This window comes from Muntiacus reevesi, chromosome 7 (assembly GCF_963930625.1).
Source record: "Muntiacus reevesi chromosome 7, mMunRee1.1, whole genome shotgun sequence".
In the NCBI taxonomy this organism is placed as follows: domain Eukaryota; kingdom Metazoa; phylum Chordata; class Mammalia; order Artiodactyla; family Cervidae; genus Muntiacus; species Muntiacus reevesi.
This window is the reverse complement of record NC_089255.1, coordinates 76,318,501-76,342,941: the sequence shown is the minus strand read 5'-3', so window position 1 is coordinate 76,342,941 and position 24,441 is coordinate 76,318,501. Positions and strand designations below refer to the sequence as shown.

Below are 24,441 nucleotides of genomic sequence, written 5' to 3'. Positions count from 1 at the left end.
CATGCTCATCATGCCCCATCTTTGTTTTCATCGGAGCCATATCCAAACCCAGCACCTCTTCTATCTAAAACACGAACTGCCAGGAGCGTGCTCACCTGGAATGTCTGTGCACCTTCCCCTCGAACAATCTGGCAACGGGAGTTTAGTTCCACTTGGCCTTGAGGTTTCCGGATGACATCACTCTGTAAAGAAAGGAAGAAGAGGAAAGAGGTTGGAGCCTTCCCAGAGCACACCGTTTCCCCTCAGATCTTACTCCAGGTCACAAAGGGGAAAGTGACTCCCAAGCGTTCCTGGGCTGCAGTATGATGGGTAACTTGTTCTGGATCCCGGTTCTAAGTAAATGGAGCAATGATTAGAGACGTGGGTCCTGCTGATCCAGGCCTCAAAAGTAGAGTTTGAACCTTTTTAAAAATTGGGCAAGAAGTCACTAAGTTATTCCTGAGTTATAAAACCCTTAAATTCTTTCTACTGTATATTTTATAGCAAGTGTCACAAACAAGTGGCCTGTATATCACCATTACCCTTTCCAGACATTACTAATCAATCAGAGCGTGCCTACTCATTGAGTGGTACAGGCCCAGAATCTTTAACATGGTGCTCAAGGCAGGCACTAACAATCAACTGGAATTGCACAAGAGACAGGCCTTTTCACCTTTTTTAAAACATTGACATTGAAAAAAATTAAAACATTAAAAAAAAATTAAAAAAAACATGAACATTGGTCCTCCAGGGAGATCCTGCCAAACTAGGTCCCAGGATCTTAAGGCTTCCTAATTCCAAACAGCATTGGAAGGAGATGGAGAAAGTAACAAGCTTCCCTGTTAGAACAGCCCCAATCACATGAGAGTAGCCTGGGAATAGTTTATTTATAGGACCAGGCATAAGAAGAACTTGGCTTCCAAAGGAAAAAAAAATCACCAAGCCAAGTGGTCTAGAAGTGCCCTTGACTGCTCAGGGCTTGATTTCACTCCTGGTCCCATATGGGGCTCAGAGCCTCAGGAACCTGCCCAGGCTGCCTCTTCCACCTGCCAGACTTTCGCCCTCTGCCTGGCTTCTGGTCCCTCATGCAGTTCTGAGGCTGGGGTGGGTCCTTTTGCCTACGGTCCAGGGAAGGAAGGTCTCACCGGAGACTTGTAGTACATGAGCTGTCCCTGTCTCAGCACAAACCAGCGCCTCTTCCACGTCTTCACCTGGCTCCCCATTTTCAGCAAGTATCCCGACTTCTCCAGTGACTCCTGCAGGAGTGGAGGGGTGCAGGGTGAGAAGGGGAAAAATTGCTGGGGTTCCTGGACATCACACAGGCCAAAAGGGCCCAGCTGAATCACTGCTTTGTCATCAATTAAAACAAATTACTGAGTATCTACTGTGTGTGTTGGACATGATTTAGCGACTACAACAACAACAATGTGTGTTTTCAGGGAACTGCCCGGCTAAGGGTGCAGAGAGGAGTCATAAAGTCATAAAGCAGGTGGTGGACCAGGGGCTGTACGAGCGAGAGGCTGGCCAGGGGAGGCTTCCAGCAGGAGCCAAATCTGAACCAGCCTTGGAAGGCAATCAGCCTTTCCTTCGAGATGAGCCCAGAGGAGGACGGAGGCCATCCCAGGCAGCAAGGAAGGGCAAGAGAAGAGTTTGGGGAACATGAGCTCAGTCGGGGAGCAGAGTCTGTGGAGGGGGAGGGAAAGAAAAGACAGGGCAACACAGCAGTGCGGAGCGAGGGATGGGGAATGAGCCACCTGGATTCACCGCTGGCTCTGGAGCACAACAGCACACCTGAGCCTCAGACTTCTCATCCGAGAGAGGGGGTATGAGATGACCGTGAGGACAAATGAGACACTGCATGCAAAGCCCTGAGCATGGTGCCCGGCACACTAAGAACTCAATAAATACATTGTTAGCGGTCAGCATCCCCGGGTCAGCGTGGAGCTAAAGAGGCAGCACGTGTAAACTCCTCCTGCCCCACTAGGCCCCCTGGGCCATAGTGATGGGGTCTGTGTGCACCTGACCTCCTAACTGCACACCCCCAGCCCACTCCCCAAGGCCTCACATCATCAGCGGCAACACCCAGGCCCTGCTGTCCCTTCACCAGTCCCAGGGACCCCACAGCTGCTGCCTGGGTCTCGTGCTGGAGGTCCGTTCCCACCCAGCTCTGCCTCGGTCCCGTGGGGTGGGAGCGGAGCTCCCAGCTCACCCCGCCTGGGCCCAGCCCGTCTGTGGAATAGGATGAGGTGCGCTGCAGTTTGTGCTCAGGCTCAGAGTAGTCACTGTCCAAGGAGCAGGCATCCGGGGGAATGGCGTAGTCACCCTCGGAGCTCAGTGAGGACATGGAGACACCTGTCCAAGGGAGGAGGAGTCCAGGCCTGGGTCCACACTCTCCCGGCTAGCCCAGCCTGGGAACTGCAGGGCCTTCCTCACCCACCAGGGACCCCCAAGTAGGACCACCCATGGGAGGAGAGGAGGGGCCCCTCATTGTTTCATATCCCTCCCACCCCCCTCCTCCCTACCTCTCTTGATGGCCCGGGGACTGCCCAGTCCACTGGTCTTCCTGGACTCAGAACAGGGGAGTGAAATTCGGAAGCTTGCCTGGGAGCTGCAGTCATCATCGGACCCAGAGGACTCGTCCACAAAGGGCACCGAGCTGATCTGCGTGGCTTTCTGCAAGACAGGCCCCCTCCCCGCTGCAGCTCCTGCTGCAAAGCAAGCCCCCGCCCACCTGCACTTTCACTCTAGCTCCACGTGCCCCAGGTGTGGCCGACACAGCCTGTCCAGCTCATGGGGACACTTCCACCCAGCTGCAACACCCAAAAGACAACTGTCCCCTCCCGACCTGATCACCCTACCCCTGCATCCTCACCTCTCATCTCTCTCCCCTACACACCACGTGGTCCCCAGTGGAGCTGCCCCACTGGGGCTGAACACCTGGCCGCTGGGACCCTTGCTCCCTGCCACTAGGGGGCCAGAAAACCACACCACCGCCAAGTGTGAGACACAAGCTTTAAAAGTGGGTGGGGATGACAAACCGAGAGATCACGGTAAAAATTTTAAAAGACCAATTACTTCAGTGTTGGGGAAACTGTGCAGAAAAGGATACTCTAGAATGTGATAAAATCTTTTAGAAGGTTATTTGGCACTACCTGTCAAAATTTAAAACATACATATTATCTACCCATAAATTCCACCTCTAGAACTAGGTCCTACAGAAATATGTATATATAAGTGCACAGAGAAGTATTTGCAAGGTGATGTTCATCGCAACATTGATCTTAGAGAAAGACAGAGATGACCCATGTTGTGAATCAGGGGAGGACAAGTTAAAAGTCGTTATGGGGCATCTATACCAGGGATACTGGACAGCCCTAAAAAGGGAGGCAGAGCTGTGCTGCCTGTGGAGGCGGGGCAGGAAGATCTGACACATGGCTGGGTGCACAAGAAATGGGCAGACTGACATGTGTGACGTCATCCTCTTTGTGTGTGCATGTAAGGGAGGGACAGAAAATTTGTCAATCCATCAGAGGGCATTACAGAATAAACCCCAAACCATTAGTGAGAGTTGCCTCTAGGGTTAGGAATAAGGGAAAAGCAATGTAAGAGGAAATTTCACTTTTGGCTTTTTATCATTCTACAAACAAGTTTTACAAAGTATTACTGTTATGATCTCAAAAAACAGTAACAAAAGCAGACCAAAATACATGAAAACATCATGTTGCAGCAATATCTGATTTTTGTTTAAAAAATATATAGAGAGAGGGATTTCCCTGATGGTCCAGTGGTTAAGAATCCATCTTACAATGCAGGTGACATGAGTTTGATCCCTGGTCAGGGAACTAAGACTCCACATGCCGTGGAGCAACTAAGAGTCCACATGCCACAATGAAAGATGCCACACGATGCGGTGAAGATTCCATGTGCTGTAACTAAAACCGGAGGCAACCAAATAAATAAATGTTTTTTTAAAATGTAGGAAAGTCATGGGAGTACATATGGGAATACATGTTTGAACACATAAAAAATTCAGGATGGAACCCCACTGGTCTCTGGGACAGACATGTGAAAGGATGAGGAGCAGAGGTGGAGCAGGCATTGGTTTAACCTCTAACTTTTTACTTTGCCCTCAATCATAATGATTCACATTTTTGTAAATGTAGAATTTTTCTAATAAAAACCTAATAAAGATATTGCTGTGCACCAGGAACTCATATAGTGTTGTAGGTCAATTATAAATTATATTTCAGAAACAAAGAAACTCATAGAAAAAGAGATCAGACTTGTGGTTACTCGTGGGGCAAGTGGGGGAATTGGATGAAGGTGATCAAAAGTACAAACTTCTAGCTATAAGTAAGAACTAAGTATGTAGTGCACAATATGATAAATATAATTAACACTGTTATATGTTAATACATGAAAGAGTAAATCATAAGAGTCATTATCACAAGGGAAAGGTATTTTTTCTATTTCTTAAATTTTATATCTATATGAGATAATGGATGTTTATTAAACTTATCATTGTAACCATTTCATGATGTATGTAAGTCAAACTATTATACTACACAACTTCAACTTATACAAAGCTGTGTGTCAATTACACCTCAATAAAATTGGAAGAAAAATTAAAAGTAGATTTAAAAAAATCTAATAAAGATAAACAAGACAAAATGATACATGCGGGGGGCGGGCGGGCACTGAGCTGCCTGCCCAGAGTTACACGTGTGTTCAGGGGCCTGACCCTAGAGCTCGACTCCAGCCACTGCCTGCAGATACGGCTGGTGGTCAGGAGGTGAAGGGAAGGCCTCTCTGGAGGAGAACAATTCCTCCTCCAACGGCGGCTTCTTACCCCCTTCAGGGCTGTGTAGACAGGCACGGTGACGTTCTTGTAGACAAGGCCTGAGAACGGCCCGGGAGATGCAAGGGCAGGAGGGCTTGAAGCTGGAGGGGCAGGAGAGAGGAATGAGATTCACTCCGGTGACATAACTCAGGAAGGGGTGGGAGGGAGGCAGAGACCTGAGCGGCGCCAGGAGAGAGAGATCTGCGTCGACGGCATTCCCTGAAACAAACAGCCCTCTGGACAGACCGGACAGACCGGATGACAGATACCAGGACGAGGGCCAAGGTCTTCCTCAGTCCCACTCTTGCCAAGGTGAGCTACAAGCCATGTGACTACGCGGCGCTCGCATCACTGTGGGGACGCCGTGGGGGGTGACTCCGGAGCCACACACAGCAAGGGCTGGCGGCTCCTTCAGCCCACAGGGAAAGCCAGCGCAGGTGGACGGCAGCTGGAGGCCCCGCCCCCCAAGCCCCTTCCATCTCTGTAATTGGCTAGAACTCCGGTCACGCCCACTCCCACCCTGCACTTGATGAGCAGAACCCTGCAGCTTCCTTCTCCCTCCAAGGGAGCCCTGGCCACGTGCCTTCACCTGAACCTCACCTGTTGTGGGAAGGAACGGGCTGCAGGTGACCTGGCCTGGGCGTAGCTCAGAGTCCTTTCCTCCGCGCATGCCCACCCTGCCCACCACAGGAGGCACTTGGGACTCACCGCAGCAGGTGGCATTACTTCTGACAGACACTTCAGACAGCCGCATGCCCGACGTGGCCACAGCGTAGATCCGGCTCTCCTGGAACACGGCGGTGGCAGGGAGTCAAGGCCCACACACCCCACCCACCCCTGTGCCCATCCCGGCCCTTGGCTTTGGAGGCGGGCAGACCTGGGTCCACATTCACGCTTAGTCAGTGACTCCAAGGGCAGGGGCGGGGGGATTTGGGGGCAAGTCAACATCATTTCTGGACCTCATTTTCCGCAGCTCTAAATGTGGGCTCCCCTGGTGGCTCAGTTGGTAAAGAATCTGCCTGCAATGCAAAGACCCAGGTTCGATCCCTGGGTCAAGAAGACTCCCTGGAGAAAACAGCAACCCACTCCAGTATTCTTGCTTGGGAAATCCTGTGGACAGAAGAGCCTGGCGGGCTATGGTCCATGGGGTCACAAGAGTCGGACACGATTTAGTGACTAAAACCAACCAACCAAAATGGGCGTAATAAATAATACCTTTCAGGCTGTTGTGACAAGCAAATAAAATTATCAACAAAAACATCTAACACCTGGAATACAGCCAGTGCTCATCAGCTGATATTTATTCCCTCCCTCACTGCAGCCCTTCCCCTTGGGGCAAGAAGTTCAGGAGGAGAGGGGACTAGGACCTGTTTCTCTGCATCTCAGAGCCCTAGAAGTTGGGGAGGTCAGAGTCCCATGGCAAGGACGTGCCCTTTTGTAAGGCAGTTGTTAGAAAACTGAGACATCTTTTTTCCCTATGGTAACAATGTCATATCATGGTTAGGCTTCGAGCTCAAAGTCCTAGCTCACCCAGACTCCTGAACCCCACCACAGAAGACAACAGGAATGCCCACCCCAACTCTTCCCTTGCCCCTCCTCAGGGTTCCCTGGTTCTGAAGCAGGCCCACAGGTCTGGGGAGCTTGGCTTAGGGTTTGGATCCCTCCCAAACAACCCAGAAGCCCTACCTATCCTTTTCCATATCTCTTTTCCACTCAAGGTAAAGGGAAAACAAAGGCCCCTTCAGGTGCCATGTGAGGCACGGGGACTGGGAAAGGTTGTTGGCCTGGTTCTTGGGGTTGGGGCGGGAAGCGGGGTGGATGCTACATCAAGGCCACTCCAGAGAGGAGCGGCAGTGCTGGGGCACTTGGGGGCGGGAGGAATGGGCTGGCAAGGACTGGGATGAGGGCCTGCGGTACCTGGAGGCAAGGGAAGGGAAATGACGGGCAACAAGGAGGGATTACGGAGCAGGGGTGACACTGGGCTGGGGCAAGGAATTCTCTGCTTATGTAGGGCAGATAAACTGGGTCCAAGTGGTAAAATCAGGCATAAAAAAATTATTCCTGCCAGTAGTGGTTATGGAATTCAACTACGGATAGGCCTCTGACTTCATAGATAGAAAGTGAAACTTGTGGGATTTAGGTTAAACAAATGCAAGAGTGTTTTACAGAAGGTTACCTGATGCCTAACTCAGGCTTCCCAGATGGCACTAGTGGTAAAGAACCCACCTGCCAATGCAGGAGACACAGGAGATGTGGGTTTGATTCCTGGGTCGGGAAGGTCCCCTGGAGGAGAGCATAGCAACCCACTCCAGTGTTCTTGCCTGGAGAATCCCAGGGTCGGCGGAGCCTGGTGGGCTGCCGTCTATGGGGTCGCACAGAGTCGGACACGACTGAAGCGACTTAGCAGCAGCAGCAGCAGAAAAAGGAACTCTAAATCAGCAAGTAAGACCATCTGACTCCCTCAGATTGAGAAACGGCCTTCCCCCCAATTTTCAGTCTCAATTTTTCTCATGAGGTTACTGCCCAGCTGGTCCCACCCAAGAAGAGACGCTGGGTTTTCTGGCCATTATGGTTCCCTAAAGTGACAAGAGTGATCCTGTCTCAGGGACAGAAGCAGTTGAGCCCTCTTGCCAAACGCTCCCTTACTGCCCACCTCTGCTTTAGGACTCCAAAGCATCTGGATTTACAAGATAGCAGTGAACAAGAGGAGGGATGGTTCTGGTGGTGTTCTAACCTCTCTTGGCCCCTACCCTGTATCTAACAACCTCTCCCCTTGCTGTGAACTGCTGCCGCAACTACTCACCAAATACATATTAACACACTGCATCCTCAGGGCAACCCTGTAAAGCAGGTACTGCTATCCCCATTTTACAGAGAGGGGAATTGAGGCACAGAGGTTCAGTAGCTCATGCTAACTCTCAGAGCTAGTGATTCAGCCCTTCTTGTTTGATCCTAGGTGCTCTTAGCCACCAGATTGCACCTCCTTGGAGAGTCACAAAGATTACACGAGAAAACAGGCACGAAGCTTGGCTGTGGCCCAAGCTCAGGAAACAGCCGGCCACCATCTGATCATCAGAAATCTTGGCTCCACCCCTTGTGGGTGGGGTGGTCTGGGCACCAAAAAAGTGGTCATATCATCAGCCAGGCCCCTCTGTCCTGTCCCTGGGGGAGCTGCTTACCCAGGATGGAAAGCGGTGCAAGGGGGGTGGCGGTGGTTTGTTCTCCAAATCCACTTCCTCCAGCTCTGCTCCCGGGGCCTCCTTCTTCCCCGCGGGGGGTTGCTCCTCCATCTCCATCTTCTCTGGTTCCTCCCGGGGCTCGACTCTGACCGCTCCCTTGGGAAGGCCAAGCGGGTGGAAGGCTGAGAGGGTCCCCATCTCAAGGCGCACCACGTGGCTGAAGTGCCCAGGGCCTGCCTGAGGCTGGCTGTGGTGCCGCTTGGCCAGCTGGATGCTGTCCCAGAGGGTACTGGGAGCCCGGGCCTTTGGCAGGGTCAGGCTGCAGCCGGGGCCACCTTCCTTGGCAGAAGTCTTCGTCCGAGGGAGCGTCCCTCCCTGAGCAGTGACCAGGCCCTCACCCCAGGAGGTCAGACCATGCCTGGGGGTGCGAGGCCTCAGGCACAGCTGGCCAGGAGAGCCCTGTCTTCCCAGATGAAGTGGAAGGGTCCTGGCCTCTGATGTTGCTCCAGGGTGAACTGTCTGGGAACCAGAATCCTCCACGGGGCTTCCTGCTTTAGGAACAGAGTCTTTGCTCTGTAGGGCACCCGGAGAAGGAGCGGGGATAGCTGCGTTCAGGGCACCCGGGGCCAGAGGACCACTGTCCTGTCCCGCTGGCTGGGCCCCTGGTCCCGAAGGGACAGACTCCCGCTCTGCAGTTCCCTGGGGGGCCGCCAGCAGCTTCCCCGAAGGGGCCATCTGCAGAGCTGTGGATGGGGCAAATACAGGCATATTAAGAGCTCCCCCAATTCAGCCACTACCCACCACATACGCAAGCACCCCTGCCGCCTCCACACACACCCCACTCCCCCAGTCCCCGCGCAGGCTGGCCCACTTACCTTCCAGTGCATGTTGAAGGGCTCCCACCTGCTCCACCAGGTGCTGATTACAGCTTTTCAGATGCTGATTCTCCATCTCAAGCTAGGCATAAAGAAAAATGAAGATTTAGAATACTCAAGCCTACAGGTTTAGACAATTAATTCAAAACGAGATTAAAATCCTTCTCAAAGATCAAATCCTCAAAACAGAACCCGTGCTGCCCTTCACCCAATCCACTGATGACTCTTCTGGGAGCCCTGACCTCTGCCTTCCCTCTGGGCTCCCTGGTTACAGTTGGGACAAGATTCCATTTGGGAGCCCTTGGGCTTTCTTTTCTAGGTTGTTTTAATCTTTCAAAAAGTGGTGAAATATAACACAAAAAACGCATTCCACACCAATGAATATCTTAACAAATGATTGTGACGTGAATAGTCATATGACCACGATGCAGGTGAAGAAAGAGGAATCTGCCAGCACCCCAGGCAACGAAGACTCATCCCTCCCTAGTCACACAGTCCTCCCTCCCCACCAAGAAGACAAATCTTCTGAGTCTCTTAAACTCATTTCCTTGCTTTCTGTGTTTTACTGTCTAAGTATGCATCCCTACGCACATTCATTTAGTTGTATCCATTAGAAATATATGTAAATAGAACTCTTCGCGGTGAACTTCTGTCTGGCTTCTTTTGCTCAACACACCATCCCATGAGATCCAGCCTCAGAAGGGCTGCATTTTCTTGGAAATGAAAGCCAACACAGTTTTACTGAGCTTCTTTTAGCAAGAGGTCAGAACTGTGGAAGATGGAGTAACAGGTGTCAGTTCTGTCCCCAAGGACTAGTAGTCTAGCAGGTGACCTGAGATGTGTACCCGCAGATGGGACAGGAGGCAAAATGAGCAGTTACCTCCCGCAGGTGTGGGTCACTTGTGTCAGGAAAGAGGAAGCCATGATGAGTGTTCACTCCTCTCCAAACTTGAATTCCCTTTCCTTTTGTTTAGAGCTTTTTTTTCTTTTCCCCCACAGTGCTATAGCTTCTAGTCCTGAGTTTCCTAAACAAAGCTGTAGCAAGGAATGAAACTATGAAAAGAGATGGACAGAGGTGGACAGAGAAAAGAGATGGTGGAAGTAGAACGGAGACAATGGGGAGTTAGTGATTAATGGTACAGCGTTTCTGTCTGGGGTGATGAAGAATTTTGGAAATGATGGTGATGCGTACACATCACTGTGAATGTACTTAATTCCACTGCATTGTACACTTTAAAGACAGCTCAAATGGTACACTTTGTATATCTGACCATCCAAAAAAAAAAAAAAAAAACAGTTAAAAAGAATGGTGAGGACAGAGGGTGGATGGTAAGGACCATGTGTGCTTCTCAGAGGGAAACTGATGGGACTTCTCAGAAGGGAAAATCCTTCCTTCTCCCCAGTCACAGAGCTAACCAGGAGCCCAAGGGAAACAAACCTTGACAACAGGAAGGGGAAAGTGAAGTGTCGTCGCATCTAAGCTGAGTGAGGGACAAATGGTTAACAACATGAAAGGCAGGCAAGACCCCGAATACAGATGGAAGCAGAAAAACACAGGGGGACCAGAGCAACCCCACACAGGTTCCTCCCAGGTGTTCCCAGACCTGCTTTTAACTCACTTCTGTTAATTTCAGTGTTACCCATTCTTTGATCTTTGCAGCTTTTTCTTGAACAACTTTTGCCTCTTCAGCTCTCATCTGCTTCTGCAAGATGGAAAGGGCCTTTAGTTAGTCATGGCGGTCCCTGGTTTATTGAATAAATGGAGGTGGGAGGCCCTGAGAAGAAATATTACCAGACAGGATGGAGGTGGACCAATATGGAAAATACATTCATTTATGAATTTTTAGAAAATATTCTTCAAGTGGGAAAGGCCTTTCTAAGCATAATACAAATCCCAAATAGCCATGAAGGAAAAGACTAAAAAATCTACATCATCACTATAAATTACTATACAATCAAAAAAAGATACCCTTAAAATTAAAAGACTAACTGGAGGGCTTCCCTAGTGGCTCAGTGGTAAAGAATCCACCTGCCAATGCAGGAGACACAGGTTTGACCCCTGGTCTGAGAAGATCCCACATGCCATGGAACAACCAAGCTAAGCCAGTGCACCACAGCCATTAAGCCCGTACTCCATAGCCTGGGAGCTGCAACTACTGAAGCTCAGGTGGCCTAGAGCCCATACCCTGCAACAAGAGAAGCCACTGCAATGAGAAGCCCGTGCATGTAACTAGAGAGGAGCCCCCGCTCGCTGCCACCACTAGAGAAAAGCCTGCAAACTGCCACAGCTGGAGAAAAGCAAGAAGGACCCAGCACAGCACCCCTGAACAAAAAACCCAACTGGGGGATGATTTGCAACACAAATGATTTACATACAAAGGGGATAATTTGAAATGAACAAATGAATAAGTTATGCAAAGGATATGAATAGATCAACAGCAAAATAAAGGCCAAGAAACCCATGAAAAGCTGCTCAATCTTAATTATAATTTTAACAATGCAGATTAAAGTGACTAGACTAACACAACCTAAAAGTTTGACATAACCCCAAATTATCAAGGGTGTTGGAAAACAGCTCACTTCCTACAAACTGGCAAAGGCATTTGGGGGAAACACTTGATAGTATTTGTCAACATTTTAAATGTCCATACCACTGATCTAACAAATCTACTGCTTAGAAATCATTAGTTGCATTATTATTTGATAAAGCAACAAAAAGAAAAACCAAAAAACCCTAAAAACTGGAAATAACCTCTAAGAGTCTTTGTGAACTCCTAGGGTTTGGCTGAATAAACAAAATGAAAATGGAACACTGTGCTCTGATACACAGGAAATGGTCACAATGAACAGTGATTAGTGGCAAGGAATGGAAATGAAGGATGATGCCAGAGGGGAAAATGCTGTCATTTTATATCCTTCTGGTCCATTTGTATTTTTTACTATAAGCATGTATTACCTTTATAGTTAAAAAGCAAAAAATAAAGGTAAATTAGCACATGAGTGCAATTCCCTAAAAATAAATAGTATACAGTTATCCCTCGATATGTACCAGGGTACTGGTTTCAGGACACCCTGCAGATACCAATATCCATGGGTGCTCAAGATATTAGATGAAAGGGTGGAGTACAGTCAGCTCTTCCTACTGGTGGGGTTGGCATCCACAGATTCAACCAACCACAGACCTGATTCCACAGATGCGGAAGAACTGTATATACCCTTTTTTATATAAAAGGGTACTCCGCCCTTTTATATAATGAACTCCAGCATCCGTGGATCTTGTTATCTGTGGGGCGTCCTGCAACCGGTCCCTTGCGTATACAGAGGGACCCCTGTAAGGTAACTGAAAAGTGAGGTTTGCATCTAAAGAACAGCAGCCTAGGGAAGAACAAAATACAATCTGTGGGGATCTGCCTCTGCCTCTGAAGCTGATTTGCTGCTGGGCACTGCACAGCCTCCATCACCCCCTGGTGATGTCATCTCTAAAATGGGCAATGACACATCTCCCTTCCAGATCATCTTGAGGATGAAGGGACAGAAAGTGTACAGCACAGCGCCTGAGGAGCAGGTAATCAACCCGTTCTGGAATGAGTGCTAGTTCCCTGCTCTAAAGAACATAGAGGCAACTGGTGTATTCTCAGTTTAAAGACCACCTAGAACAGCTTTGGTCACACTTCTAGGGGAAAACGGCCTCGAAACTGTAAGATGATAGATGTAAGCCCCAAACAAGAGGGTTGGTGGAAATGAGACAGGGCTATGAATAGGTCTGATTCAGTATTTCAGAGCTAGAGAACTGGTAAGCTTTTCTAGTGCAGTGGTCCCCAATCTTTTTGGCACCAGGGACCAGTTTCGTGGAAGACAATTTTCCCATGGACTGGGGTGAGTGGGTGGGAGGGATGGTTTGGGGATGATTCAAGTGCTTTATTGTGGGCTTTATTTCTATTACTATTACAGTAGCTCCACTTCAGATCATCAGGCACTAGATCCTGGAGGTCGGAACCCCTGATCTAGCAGTTTGCAGACTGGCCACAGGCCAAATCCAGCCTTCCACCTGGGCCCTCCCCCAACAGCCCTGCCCATTCATTTCTGTGTTGTCCAAGGCTGCTTCCAGGCTATAGCAGCAGAGGTGAGTAGTTGCAACAATGTCATGTGGCCTGCGAAGCCAAAAATATTTACTACTTGGCCCTCTGCAGAAAAAATTTGCCAACCCGACCTAGTCTGATAACCTGATCTTTATGTGGCTATGGAAACTGAGGCCCAGAGGGTGAAATGAGTTGCCTCTGTTAGTTTATGGCCTGGCTGGGACTAAAACCAGGTCTCCTGACTTGCAGAACAGCATTTTTCCATTCTGATCTGGACCTAGTATTACCGTGAAAGGATTTTTTTCCTGACCTCAGCTTTAGCAGGAAGCATTTTGTCCACCCATGCCAGATGCTGCCACTTTTTAACTATGGACCACTCAAAACAGAAATGGACATGAGTGCTAAGTTGCTTCAATTGTGACCCCATAGACTGTAGCCCACCAGGCTCCTCTGTCCATGGGATTCTCCAGGCAAGAATTTTAGAGTGGATTGCCATGCCCTCCTCCAGAAGTCTTCCCAACCCAGAGATTGAATCCATGTCTCTTATGTCTCCTGCATTGGCAGATGAGTTCTTTACCACCAGTGCCACCTGGCAAGCCCAAAAGAAGACAGGCACCTTAATCAATGGGAAATTGATGAAAAATCCCATGTGTCAATATTGTATTTTCCCATGATTTTTCAGGAAGACATGGTACCCCACACTGTGGGAGGTTCGCCCACAGGAAATGGGAGGAAAGGAAATGTTCAGTGGCTACTGGCAAATGGTTACGAATGCGCCTGCAACAGTGGGAAGGCATTAGCAGGATCAGCTGGGACTTCCATAGAGAGTACATATGTGGAAAATTGCAAGTTGTCTGACCATGCTATGAAATTTTTTTTTGTTGGAAACAATGAAGCTCTGGCACCAGGGAAAAGCTGGGTAGGTAAGACCAATGGCAGAAGGGATGGACAGAATTAGGATGAAGTCAATGAGATCGTGACGGGGAAGCTGGGTGTATGGGACTGTTGGCAGGGGGTGTCCCAGATGTCCTCTCTAGAACAAAGGTGCTGACCGTGGCTGCAACACTGGGCACTGGCCTCTCCTGAGTTCCATACGCTCTTCAGAGGAGGCAGCAACCTTGGGCTCTGCCTACTCAGGTGCATTGAGAAACTTTGGCCAACCAAGGCTGACGGGCCGGCTCTGTGCTGCTCCACATACTACATGTCCCACAGGTTGGCAGAAGGAAAAGCTCTCCTGAGCAAACACCAACCTCGTGTCTGACACTCTACTCTGACTCCCTGAGTTTATTCTGCTGACAGCCCTATGACATATTACAACCCCCATTTTACAGATGTATAAAACGAGGATCAACAGGTTAAGACATCTGCTCAGAGGTGCTAAAGTGAAGGAAGGAAGTGAAAGTTGCTCAGTCATGTATGACGATTTGTGACCCCATGGACTGTAGCCTGCCAGGCTCCTCTGTCCATGGAATTCTCTAGGTCAGAGTACTGGAGTGGTAGCCTTCCTCTTCATCAGGGGATCTTCCCAACCCAGGGATCGAACCCAGGTCTCCCACATTGCAGGCAAATTCTTTACCAGCTCAGCCACAAGGGAGCAGACAGGTGATACAGGTGGGATTCAACCCAGATGGGTCAGCCTCCAATTCCCTTTCCCACCACATCCCCTGCCTGGCTCCTCACTCCCCTTCCAATAATTATATCTCCATGTGAATGAACAGTCTGGTGAGGGAGTGAGCCCCTGCACCCAAGGCTGAAGAAGAGGGGCTCAGCTCAGGGGCTGTAGGCAACTGTTCCAGCTGCTGCAAAGGGCGCTAGTACTTACCTGCTTCTCCAGCTGTGCCTCCAGCTCACTGATGAGCTCATCTTTGCCCTGCATGGCTTTCAGCAACTCTTGGTACTTCCGGTGCAGGCTGCCTGCTGAGTTCCCATTCATCAGATTGGACAATTTCACCTTCTCTTCCATCACACCCACCTGGAAAGTACCAATGGTGTCATAGGGTAAGGATGTGACACCGCTGACATGGGATGGGATGCTTCCTGATGCCCCAGCCTGTGACTCCCAGGCAGAGCCCTTACCCAGGGCAATGGGAGCCAATTAATTCAGTGACCAATTATGAAGCCTCATCTGGGAAAAAGAAGGAATTGACAAGGAAGGAATAGCCAGGTGTAGGGCCATCTAACTCTGGGGGCCCCAGTAAGGACAAGCTGGGCAGGACAAAAAGCCCTGGAGAGGAAATGCTCCAACCTCATTGTGACAGAGACATCTGCTGCTCATTGAATGTTCACAAACTTCCTAATACTTCTCAGCCATCTTACAGTTAGGTGGCCGTGGAAGTCACTGAAGTCAATGGGTCTGAGTGGAATGATGCATTATTTCTGGGCTGAAGTATTTAAGAGCTACTGCACAAGCACCCAGCTCTCTTTCCCTGCCATGGCAACCAAGAAGACTGTATGTTCTAGCTGATTCAGCTGGAAGATGGGGGACTCTATTCACCTGGATCCCCAAATCATTGTGTGAAGCAGAATCCCTGGCTGACCTCTCAGTGGACAGGTACCGTGAATGAGAACTAAATACGATAAACAGTGGACATGTCAGGCTTCACTGGTCATCTCAGCATAACCCAGCCTATTTGGACTAAGCCATGTATCCGCTCACTGCACTGACCCTTACCCAAGATTCCCTCATGCCCATAGCAAGCCCCAGGCACCTTTATTTGTTCAGAAGGTCTAACACATGACTGCTGGTTTTCCTCGTCCCTGTAAGAAGCAGGTCTCTTTGGGTGGGACCATGTCGGTGTGATGTGTCCATGAGTGTTCAGGGGAAGCGTCAGGAAAGGTCATTCTCCCTGTACACTCCCACCATCTCCTTCCTGTTACCTGGGTCTCCGCGTTCTCTGCTCTCTGCTCTGCCTCCAGCAGCCTCTGCTCCAGCTCCTGCATCTGCTCAGCCAGAGAGGAAACGAGATATAAGTGCAGTGTCCCTGCTATGAACATGGCATCAAGGCAACACATGAGAATTTTGCAGACGCTACACACAGGCCGGGCTTAAACTACCCGTTGCAAGAGGCTCAAGAATGTCAGGGTGAAGATGACCATGGCAGCCCTGGTTGTTGTTCAGTCACTCAGTCATGTCCGATCCTTTGTGACCCCATGGACTGTAGCATGCCAGGCCTCCCTGTCCTTCACTGTTTCCCAGACTTTGCTCAAATTCATGTCTGTTGAGTCGGTGATGCTATCTCACCATCTCATCCCTCACCGCCCTCTTCTCCTTTTGCCTTCAACCTTTCCCAGCATCAGGGTCTTTTCTAATGAGTCAGCTCTTCACACCAGGTGGTCAAAGTATTGGAGCTTCAGTTTCAGCATCAGTCCCTCCAGTGAATATTCAGGGTTGGTTTCCTTTAGGATTGACTAGTTTGATCTCCTTGCTGTCCAAAGGACTTTCAAGAGGCTTCTCCAGCACCACAGTTCAAAAGCACCAATTCTTAGGTGTTCAGCCTTCTTTATGGTCCAACTCCCACATCTGTACACGACTACAGGAAAAACCATGGCTTTGACTGGATGGACCTTTGTTGGCAAAATGGTGTCTCTGCTTTTTAATACACTGTCTAGCTTTGTCATAGCTTTCCTTCTAAGGATCAAACATCTTTTAATTTCATGACTGCAGTCACCATCTGCAATGATTTTGGAGCCCAAGAAAATAAAATCTGCCACTGTTTCCACTTTTTCCCCATCTATTTGCCATGAAGTGATGGGACCAGATGCCATGGTCTTTGTTTTTTGAATGTTGAGTGTTAAGCCATCTTTTTCACTCTCCTCTTTCACCCTCATCAGGAGGTAGCCCTGAAGCCTGGGGCATGTGAGGAGCCCAGAGGTGCTGTCCTCTCTACAGTGAGTGAGAAAACGTAAGGTCTTTCTCCCTCTGGGGGCACCAGGAAGGGGCAGCAGTACCACCATCTTTCTTCCTGGGGAGTCCTTGCCCCCACTCTTGCCTTCAGGCTTCTCTCCCAGGCCGTCCTCCTTGCAGCGGGCTGCAGGCAGTGTCCTGCCGCTGCTCGCCACGTGTCTGACACGGAGCCTACTCCCACGTGAGCCGCCATCATCAGGATAAGGCTGTTCCTTCCCACTGGGAACGGCTGGGGACAAACACTTCCTCTCCTTCTCTCCGGACACCTCCAACTGCAAATGGCATTCATAGATATCCCCTTCTTGATTGTTTTAATCTTAAATAGAGGCTTAAGACACATTTCTTAAAAATTCTCTCTTGCTTCCCATAGAGGTCTGAGGATCACAGCAATTCTGGAATCTCATGCCAACCGGCCCAAGGAAAGGGACCAATGCTCTTACACACAGAAGCTCATCAGGGAACAGATCTAAGCTAAAGCCTAAGGAGCAGCTCAGGAGCAGTGGGGGCGTCTCTGCCACTTCTCGAGCGTACAGCCTACCGAGTGGAGTGGATTTCAGCTCCCACCCTCCCCCTGGTCAGGGCTCAGAGAGCACTGTCAAAACCACACACTATCATATAAAGGCCCTGCGGAAGCAGGGCAGAGTCACACATTCCATTCTCCAACCAGATGCCACGGGCCATGGTCTGGTTGAGTCAATTCCTGCTTTCCCCACCATGCCTTGTCCCAGGGCAACAGGTATGCAGGAGAACCATACTAGAGGCGTCATGTCCCAGCTGTGTCCTCTCTGAGACTGGACAGGCCTCACGTCCCAGGTTCCAGTCCAGTCCTCGCCCACCTTATCTTTGCAGATTTGGCCTTTTCTCTAGCCACTCAACTTTCTCCATGTAGCATGGACCCTGGCTCGATATTTACCAGTGAACTGAGCAATTAATTTTCTATCTTTCCCAATCTCTCTTCTGCCTAGGTGAAATTCTGCTTTCAGGCCTTGATTAAAGGATGGAAAAGAAAAGAAGTCCCCCAGTCTGGTGCCAGGCAGTGAAAGCAGGTTTACCCAGAAGTGGTTCAAGTTAGAGAGCCTGAAGAAACTGCTCTCAGGACCACCTTCCCTCATCTGTTTTTTCCTCCTTGGAGTTGGGGAGAGACAGATGTTTTCAGCACATGTACCCTTTGAAAGGATAGAGGATACCAAATAAAACCTCAAGATTTACAACCCAGGGGACAAAAATGCTCCCTGGGCTCCCAACGGACAGGACCATCTTTGATGAGCATTCCTGTGCTGAGTCCAAGGATGTCTACATCTCCTCTTTCCTTACTCTCCTGGGCTTAATAATCATGATGGAACCTCTTGACTCAAGCCTGAGACACTGGGTTGGTTCTGGCCAGACTCAGGCATCAATTATAGCCAGATGGCCTTTCCAAAATCAAACAGTCCTCAGGCCATCATAGCTACGGGGGAGGTAACAGCATAGAATAAACCAATATTACGGTGATAGGCATGGTTGCATAGTGCAAAAAACATTCTATTTGGTGTTGGGGTAGGGTGGTGGTTGACACATAATCCAGTGACCAGGTTAGTACTATATAACCCTTCCCCCTTGGGCACCGGAACCGACTCTTCCAGGAGCAAATCAGGTTTTCTCTCCCCAGAAAGCCGAAACGTGGGATTAAGAGGCCAGAGGTGAGACTCAGGGGACTGCACCAGAGAAATTGCACAAACTTTACCAAGTCATGATTATCAGGTAAGTCCCTCAGTTCTGTGATATGTCCCAGGTCCTTCCTAATAAATCCCCTGTTTGTTTAAGCTAGCCAGGGTTGAAATTTCTGCCCACATCAGGAACATATCTAACTAATACAATTACTAGGAGCATTTAATTTTTAAGAACACAGTGAAACACTGAATGGGAAGGCTTTAGATTCTTGACAAGTTTCCTAGATTCACCTTCATTGAGATCTGACATCTGCTCTGTAGCTCGGAAGACATATGATTTCCATAAGAAATGATCATGCATATCTGACCTTACACAGTAAAGAAACCATGGTAGAGAGAAGAAGAGAATGCATTTGAGTCTTACCTCCCACTTGGGCATTTCCATTTGGGTCAAGAGTGGTCAATGACACTGGTCAGAGCCAGAAATCTGTTATTAACAATGTGGTGAGCATTCTACCCCCTAAACTTTTAATGTCAGATATCCTTTAGGGTAAGCTACCACTGAAGCAGATGGAAAGGAAGGCGGCCCTTGGAACCTAGGGTCTCCTCCCAGCCTTGGCCTGACTGCCACGTGGTCCTTCCTGTCACCCATCCTCCAGCCATTCTCATCTACTGGGCAAGGGCACTCGAGACTCAAAGCTAAAAGCAGTCTGTAGTCACCTTTATGCTGGAGCACTCTCTTGACTCTAAAACAAATTTCTGAACATTGAAACCATTTGACACATCTGGTAGCTTTCTAAAAAGAAGAGCATAAAAAACCATCTATGTTTCCATGACTGTGCTCCAACAGTTACCAACATCCTGCCATCCTTGTCTGAAGAGAATATCTTTAACATCATGTGTCCCTCCATTTTTATGAAAACACATTTTCTCCATTGCTGTGGGAACACTCCCAACTGTGCCTATACCTGAGTGTCGATTTTGGAGTTTTCAAACTCTTAATTCCAGGATCGACACAATTCATGATGGCAGATCGTCCCCTGCACTCACTTAGAGGGCCACACTGGGAGATCTGAAAAGGTGAGCTACAGGCAGGCCCCCTTATTTGGGTTCTGTTTCTCCTTTCAGAGGGTTAACCCTAGGACTGAGTCCTCAGCTATCCTTTTAGTCTGGGTGACACGCCAGCCAAGGTGGAGTCAGGTTTGGGCAGCTGACTTTTAGGCAGGATCCACTTTCACCAGCTTCGATTTACACATGAGACTCGTAAGCCATCCTAGAATGGGCTGCAGTGACCTGATGAAAGGCTCTTGGCGCCAACCTGGTATTTAATCCCCATGTCCACAGCTCCTTGTGGTGCTGTGAAGTACTGGCCCCAAGGTAGCAGGCACCCTCCTGTGCTCCCAGGACAGACCTGCGTGCTGAGCAGTGGTTTGATCCCGGAGCCTCGCCAGGCTGGTCTCAGCTGTCCCTCTGAAAAGGGCTCAACATCTTACCATTGCATCGCACCCTCTGAAGAGAAAGGTACAGGTAAGCAATAAGGCTCTGGAGCCCGGCTGGCTCCGTCACAGTGTGACTTAAGATAAATTCCTTCACCTCTCTGAGTCTCAGTTTTCTCACCAGTAGAAAAAACAGTAAGAAATGTCCACCTCCTAGGGTTGTGGTGAAGATCACAGGAGATGCCTCATGGCCAGCTCACACGCACAACCTGGCACTTACTGAGCAGTGTGCAGATATAAGCTACTTGCTGGATTTTCATTACCAAAGATGGTGCTTAGGATCAGGGAGACCAGTTTGCCTGGGACAGTCCTGGGGTCACCTGTCCTCCAGAATAATGAGTAATAGACCCTTCCTTTCTCTCTCCAAAGTCTCCTGGTTTAGATGATAAATTACCTGGTCATGCTGCTTACGATCCATCTACAGAAAGAATGGCTTTAAGTCAGGGCTATTAGCCTACAGAGCGTCATGTAAGATCTACCATGTTGTGGGCATTTAGCCAACACAGGTATATCTAAACAAGGCCACTTGCTATATGTCTGGCACTGGTTAAAGCACTTTACAAGTATCAACTCATTTCATCTTCATCCCAATCCTAGGAGGCAGGTCCTTTTATTATCCCTGTTGTACAGATAACTGACACAGAGGGATGAGGCAATTTGCCTAAGGTCACATAGCCAGGAGGCAGAGCCAGGATTCAAACTCCGGAGGACTGGTTCCAGAGTCTATTATATGCTATTATACCCTCTGGGCTTCCCTGGTGGCTCAGAGGTTAAAGTGTCTGCCCGCAATGCGGGAGACCTGGGTTCGATCCCAGGGTCAGGAAGATCCCCTGGAGAAGGAAATGGCAACCCACTCCAGTATTCTTGCCTGGAGAATCCCATGGACGGAGGAGCCTGGTGGGCTACAGTCCACGGGGTCACAAAGAGTCGGACATGACTAAGCGACTTCACACCGTGGCCCTCACATCTAAATTTCCTGTCCTGCAAAAACCAATTCCAAAATGCAATCCCCAATTCCCAGCTTCTCCTGAAAACTCAGGAGACCTGGACACGCGACAATTACCTTTTGGCAACACCTGGCTTCCTCCTCTAGCTATAGCACATTCCTTGAATCCTCCCCAAAACCCTCCCACTGCATTCATAGAAGATTAGTTAACAGCAGGCCTTTGAGATTGCAACCCCCAGTGTTAGCTATTAAAACTCTGTTGCCATCAAAGACCTTGATTCTCAACTCTTTGTTTTTTAATATCAAATCTTGTGTTCAATTGAATCATATTCTTATTCCCAAATATATAAAACATACAACTGTGGGGCTGCCCCGGTATCCGAGTGCAGAAGAGGCAAGAAAGAAGGGACTCATAAGTCTTGTCTGTGGCTCCCCTGGCCCCACCAAGCCCAAAAGTCCCTCGGAGGTGCACAGGGCTCAAGGCTAGAAGGATGGGTGGATGGGGCCCAGGGGCATGTTCAGGGCAGGAGTTTGTAGCAGCAGATTTCGCACTCTCAGGGGCACAGTGATCCACACGGAGCTTGTTACAGATCCCTGGGTTATGCCCACAGAAGTTTTTATTTAGCACATCTGAGGCGTGAACCCAGGAATATGCTTGAAAATAAAACCCCAGGTGATCCTGATACAGGTGGTCCACACATCACTCTGAAAAACGCTAGACTGGCTACAGAATGCAAAGCAAAGCTAACTGACTCCTTTGGGGATGCAAACATCCCAGGGCCAAGCCCGCATCAGTACAGGACTCTTCTCAAATGACTTTATAGGAGTACAAAGGTCTAGCAAAGACTATGGTTTCTGGGAAATGTTATAGTGAGCCTTATTAAAAATGGGGGTTAGGAGAATAAAAAAAAATTCTCTACACACACACTCATACACATGTGCATGCAAACCCTTAAACATAGTGAATAAAAGTTCTAGAAGGCAAATCGGATCTATCAGCAAGATCTGCTAAGGCCGATTCTGAGATGACTTTATGCAGACTTTCTTTATTTCCAACTAGTCCTAATTAGCCCTAGTGTTCTCCTTTTATATAACAGTATCGGCCTTCTCACAAATTCTGAAGTATATAAGGATGTTTTTCTGGGCTCTGTGAACCATCCTTGTGCTGTCAAGCTGGTGCCTAAACTGAATCACTGCCTCTGTATAATCCTTGGTCAGAGTAGGGAAGAGCAATAGCCATTGTTCCTTTGTGTAACAGACTGAACTGAACCATTGATACACTCAAAAAAAATCCTGAAGTACAAATTTTTGGTATATAAACATAAAACTGAGTTACTGTATTTCAAAACCTTGGTTGGAGAAACTAGTAAGGGATTCTAGAAAAACAGGAAGTGCGTACGGACCCACCAGAACAGGCCTCAGGAAGACCTGCCTCAGTTAAAAATATTCAAGCTAAAAAATGAGGGATGTTTTACTACATAAAGTCCTCTCTTTAACAGATCCACTCAAATACCCTTTGGAAGCAGAGAGGGAGTAAATAAATAAAAAAATATTAAACTCGTTTTAGTCCTCATATTGATGCCATGTACTCATCATGATAATTCCTGCGAAGCTCTGTTGCAGATAGATGCTATACTCCCACTTTTCTGATGGGAAAACTGAGGCAGAAGGTTAGCAAGAATGAACAAAGTCCAACGGACTTTTAACACATCCAGCTCTTAGGACAGCATCAACTTTTAGATTGATCGGGGTGCCCCTGGTGGCTCAGAGTTTAAAGCGTCTGCCCGCAATCAGGGAGACTTTGGTTCAATCCCTGGGTTGGGAAGAGTCCCTGGAGAAGGAAATGGCAACTCACTCCAGTATTCTTGCCTGGGAAATCCCATGGATGAAGGAGCCTGGTAGGCTCCACAGGGTCGCAAAGAGTCAGACACGATTGAGCAACAACTTCACTTCATTTCACCTTAGATTGATCAGACTAGCTTTGATTTCTTCAACACAACCAAGAAGCAAGCTGGAAAAATGGCTCCTGGAAGCAGGACAGGAGGCGACCTCCAAAACATGAGCCATTCCCTGGACTCCTGTGCCAGATGGAAAGTGAGTCCACGGCTCACCTGGCCTCGGAATGGGTGGCCCTGACAAGGGCACAGCATACCATGAGAGGCGTCCCAGCAGAAACAAGGTCTAGAACCGTCTTCTCTCTCCCGCTTCCTCCCCTCGCTCACCCTTCAGTTCAGTTCAGTTCAGTCGCTCAGTCGTGTCCGACTCTTTGTGACCCCATGGACTGCAACACGCCAGGCTTCCCTGTCCGTCATCAACTCCCGGAGTTTACCCAAACTCATGTCCATCGAGTCAGTGATGCCATCCAACCATCTCATCCTCTGTCATCCCCTTTTCCCCTTTTTCTCCTGCCTTCAATCTTTCCCAGCATCAGGGTCTTTTCAAATGAGTCAGCTCTTTGCATCAGGTGGCCAAAGGATTGGAGTTTCAGCTTCAGCATCAGTCCTTCCAATGAAGATTCAGGACTGATTTCCTTTAGGATTGACTGGTTGGATCTCTTTGCAGTCCAGGGGACTCTCAAGAGTCTTCTCCCAACACTACGGTTTGAAAGTGTCAATTCTTCGACACTCAGCTTTCTTTATAGTCCAACTCTTACATCCATACATGACTACTGGAAAAACCATAGCTTTGACTAGACACACCTTTGTTGGCAAAGTAATGTCTCTGCTTTTTAATATGCTGTCTAGGTTGGTCATAACTTTTCTTCCAAGGAGCAAGCGTCTTTTAGTTTCATGGCTGCAGTCACCATCTGCAGTGATTTTGGAGCCCCCAAAAATAGGTGAGGAATTATCTGGCAGCCTTGACATTTTTTCTTTTTTAAAAAAATTTGGTTTTCAGCATGACGATTCCATGTGTCGAATGACAATTCTGGAAAAGGGAGTCAGGTACGAGCAGACTGTGTGATGGGGAAGGAGGAGGGCTCGCTCCCAAGTCTTAGCAGCCAGCGGGTGGCATCTGATCACAGGCAGGGCCCGTCCCCTGGGAGACACGCAGGCTCGGCTTGCCCTGCACCACTGCCAGCGGCGAGTGAGTGGCCATCAGTCATCCAGGCAGTGCCATCTCCACGGGCGGTGAGGCCAGTGGGTGAGCTGTGTGCAACGGGGCAGTGGAGGGGGCAGGCAGGTGAGGGGGTGGGGCAAAGGGACCCAGCTGGCTTGGCTCACCTGGGTGCAGGTGGGTATGATGATGACTAATAAGTAAGTTCTGGGAGCAGCGACAGAGATGGGGACCAGGGCCCAGCCCTGGCCGGAGCTCTCCTGAGAAATCTGGGTCATCTCCTCCTATGACCTGAAACTCACCTCGATGTACTGGGGAAAACCTCTAATCAACTGTTGAATCTGGCCTACTGGTTTGGGGAATGACAGCAGATGGCAAGAGCGGCCCCAACATTGAGCAACACCATATTTATGGCCTTACAGTTTCCTGCCAAGAGGTCC

At 49.0% G+C, this 24,441-nt stretch overlaps 1 protein-coding gene across 2 annotated transcripts in view; it reads right to left on the bottom strand.

The window, feature by feature from the left end:
- PLEKHH1 (pleckstrin homology, MyTH4 and FERM domain containing H1) overlaps window positions 1-24,441 on the bottom strand; it is a 56,016-nt gene that overhangs the window by 15,327 nt on the left and 16,248 nt on the right. For both annotated transcript variants that reach the window (XM_065941323.1, XM_065941322.1), the window contains exons 3-13: window positions 15,830-15,892; window positions 14,775-14,924; window positions 10,493-10,576; window positions 8,874-8,955; window positions 7,999-8,741; window positions 5,528-5,606; window positions 4,829-4,920; window positions 2,502-2,652; window positions 2,189-2,331; window positions 1,125-1,235; window positions 96-182 (exon numbers count right to left, since the gene is read on the bottom strand). In XM_065941323.1, the coding sequence (XP_065797395.1) occupies window positions 96-182; window positions 1,125-1,235; window positions 2,189-2,331; window positions 2,502-2,652; window positions 4,829-4,920; window positions 5,528-5,606; window positions 7,999-8,741; window positions 8,874-8,955; window positions 10,493-10,576; window positions 14,775-14,924; window positions 15,830-15,892 (1,785 nt within the window). The remainder of the gene's footprint in view (window positions 1-95; window positions 183-1,124; window positions 1,236-2,188; window positions 2,332-2,501; window positions 2,653-4,828; window positions 4,921-5,527; window positions 5,607-7,998; window positions 8,742-8,873; window positions 8,956-10,492; window positions 10,577-14,774; window positions 14,925-15,829; window positions 15,893-24,441) is intronic.